This window comes from Notolepis coatsorum (genome assembly GCF_963971535.1).
Source record: "Notolepis coatsorum genome assembly, chromosome: 2".
In the NCBI taxonomy this organism is placed as follows: Eukaryota; Metazoa; Chordata; class Actinopteri; order Aulopiformes; family Paralepididae; genus Notolepis; species Notolepis coatsorum.
In genome coordinates this window covers 222,390,887-222,398,386 of record NC_140166.1, presented here as the reverse complement: position 1 = coordinate 222,398,386, position 7,500 = coordinate 222,390,887, and the positions used below count along the sequence as shown (strand labels likewise).

General features: G+C 44.7%; 1 protein-coding gene across 1 annotated transcript in view; it reads left to right on the top strand.

The window, feature by feature from the left end:
• scfd1 (sec1 family domain containing 1) overlaps positions 1 to 7,500 on the top strand; it is a 102,998-nt gene that overhangs the window by 38,824 nt on the left and 56,674 nt on the right. The window contains exons 13-15 of the mRNA XM_084308710.1: positions 745 to 818; positions 2,702 to 2,783; positions 4,201 to 4,297. Coding sequence (XP_084164836.1) covers positions 745 to 818; positions 2,702 to 2,783; positions 4,201 to 4,297 — 253 coding nt within the window. The remainder of the gene's footprint in view (positions 1 to 744; positions 819 to 2,701; positions 2,784 to 4,200; positions 4,298 to 7,500) is intronic.

Below are 7,500 nucleotides of genomic sequence, written 5' to 3'. Positions count from 1 at the left end.
CAAAAATAGACACTCCTCCTGTTCTTCCCACCCTGCAGTCAAGGAGAGAGAAGCTGCAATAAAGCATCAGGTTGTGTGAGTCAAACCGTCCTCTGAACCACCATCTCCTCTGAAAAGAGTCAGATCATCCTCTGAATTGACCTCCTCCTCCCAAACAGAGGAGTAAACTGTGGCAGGCTGCTTAGGAACCAAAATGCACTCTCGTGATTTGATGCAGAGCCATTGTCTGATTTTACCGAGACAGTCCCAAGTTCTGGTCGTGTTCTGAGTGAGGCGGGCAGCTTCTGACAGAACACAGGGTCCAGTAACGAGGAGGTTTTAATCCACACCACAACGGCAAAGGTTTTATCCATCCATCCACAACAGAATACAACAGTCCTTTTATTATTTCTGATGCTCCGTTCTTCTCCCTCCAACGTGATGATGTCTTGGGGCTGTTTGGTTTCTTGAAGAAGGCCTGTACATTAGTACACACTGGGGCCTGTGTAGCTGTCTCTTATCTGTCTGCCTGTCTGCCTGTCTGTCTGTCTCTCTGTCTGTCTGCCTGTCTGTCTGTCTCTCTGTCTGTCTCTCTGTCTGTCTGTCCGTCTGTCTGTCTGTCTGTCTCTCTGTCTGTCTCTCTCTCTGTCTGCCTGTCTGTCTGTCTGTCTGTCTATCTGTCTGTCTCTCTGTCTGTCTGTCTGTCTGTCTCTCTGTCTGTCTCTCTGTCTGCCTGTCTGTCTCTCTGTCTGTCTCTCTGTCTAGGGTCTGGAAGGAGAGGACGAAGGAGCCATCAGTATGTTGTCAGACAACACAGCTAAACTCACCTCAGCTGTCAGGTAACTCCCTCCCTGTCCGTCAGCAAGTGAATATTATTATAAATAAATCTCGGTAAGTGAATATTATTATAATAAATCTCAGTAAGTGAATATTATTATAAATAAATCTCTAAGTGAATATTATTATAAATAAATCTCAGTAAGTGAATATTATAAATAAATCTCAGTAAGTGAATATTATAAATAAATCTCAGTAAGTGAATATTATTATAAATAAATCTCAGCAAGTGAATGTTGTTATAATACATCTCAGTAAGTGAATATTATTATAAATAAATCTCAGTAGGTGAAAAATATTATAAATACATCTCGGTAAGTGAATATTATTATAAAATATAAATACATCTTTCCCTGTCTGTCATTAAGTGAATATTATTATAAATGAATCTCAGTAAGTGAATATTATTATAAATAAATCTCAGTAAGTTAATATTATAAATAAATCTCAGTAAGTGAATATTATTATAAATAAATCTTAGCAAGTAAATGTTGTTATAATACATCTCAGTAAGTGAATATTATTATAAATAAATCTCAGCAAGTGAATATTATTATAAATAAATCTCAGCAAGTGAATGTTGTTATAATACATCTCAGTAAGTGAATATTATTATAAATAAATCAGTAGGTGAAAAATATTATAAATACATCTCGGTAAGTGAATATAATTATAAAATATAAATACATCTTTCCCTGTCTTGTCAGTAAGTGAATATTATTATAAATAAATCTCAGTTAGTGAATATTGTTATAAATAAATCTCAGTAAAGGAACATTGTTATTAATAAATATCTCCCTGTCCGTCAGCAAGTTAATATTGTTGTAATATATGTCTCTCCTGTCCGTCAGTATGTGAATATTACCCTGTGTGTCTCCTGTCCATCAGTATGTGAATATTACCCTGTGTCTCCTGTCCGTCAGTATGTGAATATTACCCTGTGTGTCTCCTGTCCATCAGTATGTGAATATTACCCTGTGTCTCCTGTCCGTCAGTATGTGAATATTACCCTGTGTGTCTCCTGTCCATCAGTATGTGAATATTACCCTGTGTCTCCTGTCCGTCAGTATGTGAATATTACCCTGTGTGTCTCCTGTCCATCAGTATGTGAATATTACCCTGTGTCTCCTGTCCGTCAGTATGTGAATATTACCCTGTGTGTCTCCTGTCCATCAGTATGTGAATATTACCCTGTGTCTCCTGTCCGTCAGTATGTGAATATTACCCTGTGTGTCTCCTGTCCATCAGTATGTGAATATTACCCTGTGTCTCCTGTCCGTCAGTATGTGAATATTACCCTGTGTGTCTCCTGTCCATCAGTATGTGAATATTACCCTGTGTCTCCTGTCCGTCAGTATGTGAATATTACCCTGTGTGTCTCCTGTCCATCAGTATGTGAATATTACCCTGTGTGTCTCCTGTCCGTCAGTATGTGAATATTACCCTGTGTGTCTCCTGTCCGTCAGTATGTGAATTAGGGCTGCAGCACGATTCTTGCTAAAATGTGAATCACGATTTTTCTCTCTAAGAATTGAGATCACGATTCTCTCACACGATTCTTGTTTTTTCAATAAAATCATTTATTGCACTCTTTCTTAAACAGACAACATAACATATATCAAAGTGCTTGACTTAAACTTAAACATAACAGATGAAAGTGCTCGACTTAAACTTAAAAGTCTCTTGTAACAAGTAACATACAATCGTCATCATTTAAAAAAGTTAAGTAAAAAAGAAAAAAAGGTTGCATTTTTTTTAATGCAATAAAAGATCGTCATTTAGAAATGAGATCGCATAGGTCTATGAATCGAGATTGCGTTTTATTTTTTTGATTAATTGTGCAGCCCTAATGTGAATATGATCCTGTGTCTCTTCTGTTCTCCAGTTCCCTTCCTGAGCTTCTGGAGAAGAAGAGACTGATTGACCTGCACACTAATGTAGCTACCGCTGTACTGGACCACATCAAGGTAATCTAACATATACCTATAGGGAGGTGTAGTCTGACCTCACTCTGGACCGCCCGCGAGGTCCACCCGTATAGGGAGTTATCATTGGGAAAATGGATTATCGGCTATTGTAACAATTCTGCCTCATGAACATTGAAAAGCTTTCCATTTGTGCACAACACGAGTTCCCTTCGACCACTAACATCATTTTTGGTTGGAATTTCTTTTTTATTTAAATTCTTTAAAACGATTAATTTCGAATATTTTCATGTTGAGCTATAGGTTGTGGATGAATACGCACAGAATGGTACACCATGCCAATGTTCATGCTTTATTTGTTTTAAACGAGACGATTTAGAAATGGGCAATGGGGAAATACGTTGCAATTTTGCGAGGTGGACCGGCTGGAAACGGCAATGACGTAACCACTACACCTCTTTATGATATAAACTAGGGATGCTCGATATTGGCTTTTTTACCGATACCGATATTGTCCAACTCTTAATTTCCGATACCGATATCAACCGATACCGATATATGCAGGGTTCTTGTTGTGGAATGAACACAACATTATGCATACTTTTGACAATAAATAAAATCAGAATTTGTTCTTACTTGCTTGCCTGGGTAAATAAAGGTTATTTTTATTTTTATTTTTTAAACCGATACCGATATTTTCCGATATCACATTTTAATGCCAATATCGGCCGATAATATCGGTAGGCCGATAATATCGGACATCCCTAATATAAACTGCTGTAGATGTGCCCTTGAGCAAGGCAATAACCCCCCCCCCAGCTGTTCCAGTGGAGCTACTCATTGACCAACAGTTAGCTTGTGGTTAAACTGGGAAGCTCCCATGTAATGAAGGTGAAATATGCATGAAATAGAACCACAATTGAATACATTGGTGTATAAGGAGGTGAAGTAGGGCTGGGCGATTAATCGATTTTATCGATTAATTCGAATTCATAATTTAGGACGATTTAAAAAAAAGAAAATCGAACACAAAAAAATCAAGAGTCACCTTTTATTTTACAAAAAGTGATGTTTGGTGAAAGTTAGATTTGCACTTTATTAATCCCAATAGGGAAATTCATTCTTGTTTGATCAAGAGTAACCTTTTATATATACAGTATATATATTATATATATATTTTTTTTTAAGTGAAGATTTGTGAAAGTTAGGTTTGCACTTCAAACCCAATAGGGAAATTCATCTTGGTTTGATCATTTCTTTGTGTCAAATAAAAACAAAGCCTATTTGACATTGAAAAAATATTGAAATCGGATGTGGTGTGAAAAAATCTGAGATTAAATTTTTTTGTCCATATCGCCCAGCCCTATATACTCCATGTATAAGGATATGAGGTATACTCTTCAGACACTTCACCACCTGCAGCTTTTCGTTTCAATAACAGTTGTATTTGTTCCACCAGAGCCGGAAACTGGATGTTTACTTTGAGTACGAAGAGAAACTGATGAGCAAAGCGACCTTAGACAAGTCACTACTGGACGTCATCAGTGATCCTGATGGTGAGACACTCACTCACTCACTCACTCACTCACTCACTCACTCACTCACTCACTCACTCACTCACTCACTCACTCACTCACTCACTCACTCACTCACTCACTCACTCACTCACTCTTTTGAGGAGCATGCAGGTGGAGGAGAAGGGAGGTGGAGGGGAGGAGAAGGGAGGGGAAGAGAAGGGAGGTGGAGGGGAAGAGAAGGGAGGTGGAGGGGAGGAGGTGGAGGGGAGGAGAAGGTAGGTGGAGGGTAGGTGGAGGGGGAGGGGAAGAGAAGGGAGGTGGAGGGGAAGAGAAGGGAGGTGGAGGGGAAGAGGTGGAGGGGAGGAGAAGGGAGGTGGAGGGGAGGAGAGGAGAAGGGAGGTGGAGGGGAAGAGATGGAGGAGAGGGAAGTCAAGTCAGCTTTATTTATACAGTACAGCACGTTCACAATGACTAAAAGTGCTTTACAGGTAGAACACAATAAAAAACACGTACAGTAACAAATAAAATACACAAAATTACAGTAAATAAGTATAGTACACTAAGAAACAAGAGCAAGGTGCAATATAAAAAGAGACAAGAAGTAATAAAATAGATAGTCCTGGGCTCCTCCTCCAGCAGCAGCTCTGTCTCCCCTGGTGTTGAGCCTGGTCCTGGGCTCCTCCTCCAGCAGCAGCTCTGTCTCCCCTGGTGTTGAGCCTGGTCCTGGGCTCCTCCTCCTCCAGCAGCAGCTCTGTCTCCCCTGGTGTTGAGCCTGGTCCTGGGCTCCTCCTCCTCCAGCAGCTCTGTCTCCCCTGGTGTTGAGCCTGGTCCTGGGCTCCTCCTCCTCCAGCAGCAGCTCTGTCTCCCCTGGTGTTGAGCCTGGTCCTGGGCTCCTCCTCCTCCAGCAGCAGCTCTGTCTCCCCTGGTGTTGAGCCTGGTCCTGGGCTCCTCCTCCAGCAGCTCTGTCTCCCCTGGTGTTGAGCCTGGTCCTGGGCTCCTCCTCCAGCAGCAGCTCTGTCTCCCCTGGTGTTGAGCCTGGTCCTGGGCTCCTCCAGCAGCAGCTCTGTCTCCCCTGGTGTTGAGCCTGGTCCTGGGCTCCTCCTCCAGCAGCAGCTCTGTCTCCCCTGGTGTTGAGCCTGGTCCTGGGCTCCTCCTCCAGCAGCAGCTCTGTCTCCCCTGGTGTTGAGCCTGGTCCTGGGCTCCTCCTCCTCCAGCAGCTCTGTCTCCCCTGGTGTTGAGCCTGGTCCTGGGCTCCTCCTCCAGCAGCAGCTCTGTCTCCCCTGGTGTTGAGCCTGGTCCTGGGCTCCTCCTCCAGCAGCAGCTCTGTCTCCCCTGGTGTTGAGCCTGGTCCTGGGCTCCTCCTCCTCCAGCAGCAGCTCTGTCTCCCCTGGTGTTGAGCCTGGTCCTGGGCTCCTCCTCCAGCAGCAGCTCTGTCTCCCCTGGTGTTGAGCCTGGTCCTGGGCTCCTCCTCCAGCAGCAGCTCTGTCTCCCCTGGTGTTGAGCCTGGTCCTGGGCTCCTCCTCCTCCAGCAGCTCTGTCTCCCCTGGTGTTGAGCCTGGTCCTGGGCTCCTCCTCCTCCAGCAGCAGCTCTGTCTCCCCTGGTGTTGAGCCTGGTCCTGGGCTCCTCCTCCTCCAGCAGCTCTGTCTCCCCTGGTGTTGAGCCTGGTCCTGGGCTCCTCCTCCAGCAGCAGCTCTGTCTCCCCTGGTGTTGAGCCTGGTCCTGGGCTCCTCCTCCAGCAGCAGCTCTGTCTCCCCTGGTGTTGAGCCTGGTCCTGGGCTCCTCCTCCAGCAGCAGCTCTGTCTCCCCTGGTGTTGAGCCTGGTCCTGGGCTCCTCCTCCTCCAGCAGCAGCTCTGTCTCCCCTGGTGTTGAGCCTGGTCCTGGGCTCCTCCAGCAGCAGCTCTGTCTCCCCTGGTGTTGAGCCTGGTCCTGGGCTCCTCCTCCTCCAGCAGCAGCTCTGTCTCCCCTGGTGTTGAGCCTGGTCCTGGGCTCCTCCATTTTAAATCAATACCGAGACGGACGGGGAGCCAGTGGAGTGAAGCCATGACTGGTGTGATGCGGTCACGCTTCTTGGTGCCGGTGACAAGACGGGCAGCCGCATCTTGGACCGATCGTAGGCGAGGGTCAATGCCAACACACAGCGCATTGCAATACGTCTAGCCGAGTCGTAATGAAGGCATGCGTTACCCGCTCCAGATCTCCCTGGAGGGGATGAGGAGGGAGTTGGAGGAGTGATGCAGCCTTATAGGGGCAATTCACCCAAAATGTGAAAAATCTATTATATATATTTCCCCCCTTACCCTGGAGTCCTATCGTACTTTCATCACTCAAAGTGATTTTGTCACTCAAAGCGATGATTTCGTCACTCAAAGCAATGATTTCGTCACTCAAATCGATGATTTCTTCACTGAAAACAATGATTTCTTCACTCAAAGCGATGATTTCGTCACTCGATGATTTCGTCACTCAAAGCGATGATTTCGTCACTCAAATCGATGATTTCTTCACTGAAAACAATGATTTCTTCACTCAAAGCGATGATTTCGTCACTCGATGATTTCGTCACTCGAAGCGATGATTTCGTCACTCAAAGCGATGATTTCGTCACTCTATGATTTCGTCACTCGAAGCGATGATTTCGTCACTCGAAGCGATGATTTCTTCACTCAAAGCGATGATTTCGTCACTCGATGATTTCGTCACTCGAAGCGATGATTTCTTCACTCAAAGCGATGATTTCTTCACTCAAAGCGCCAAAAAACAACGTCTCTGTCCAGATATCATGACAAGATAATCCACAGATCTTGTTGTGAGCAGTTTCATGCAGCAGATATTTAGAGAGAGGATACAGGAGAGAGGGAGAGAGAGAGAGAGAGAGAGAGAGAGAGAGGACACAGGAGAGAGAGAGAGAGAGAGAGGACACAGGAGAGAGGGAGAGAGAGAGAGAGAGGACACAGGAGAGAGAGACATGGGAGAGAGAGGACACAGGAGAAGGAGACATGGGAGAGAGAGAGAGAGAGGAAGGAAGCATACTAGGTCCGCTCCGCTACTGTTCCTAATTTATGCAAATGACATGTCGTCAGCTTGTGACTGCAACTTGTTCCTGTTTGCGGACGACTCAGCCCTGCTGGTCTCTGACAAGAACAAATTACAGGTTGAAAAAACCCTCAGCTCAGAACTAAGCAAAATCTGCATATGGCTCGCTGATAACAAACTATCATTACACATGGGCAAAACAGAGTC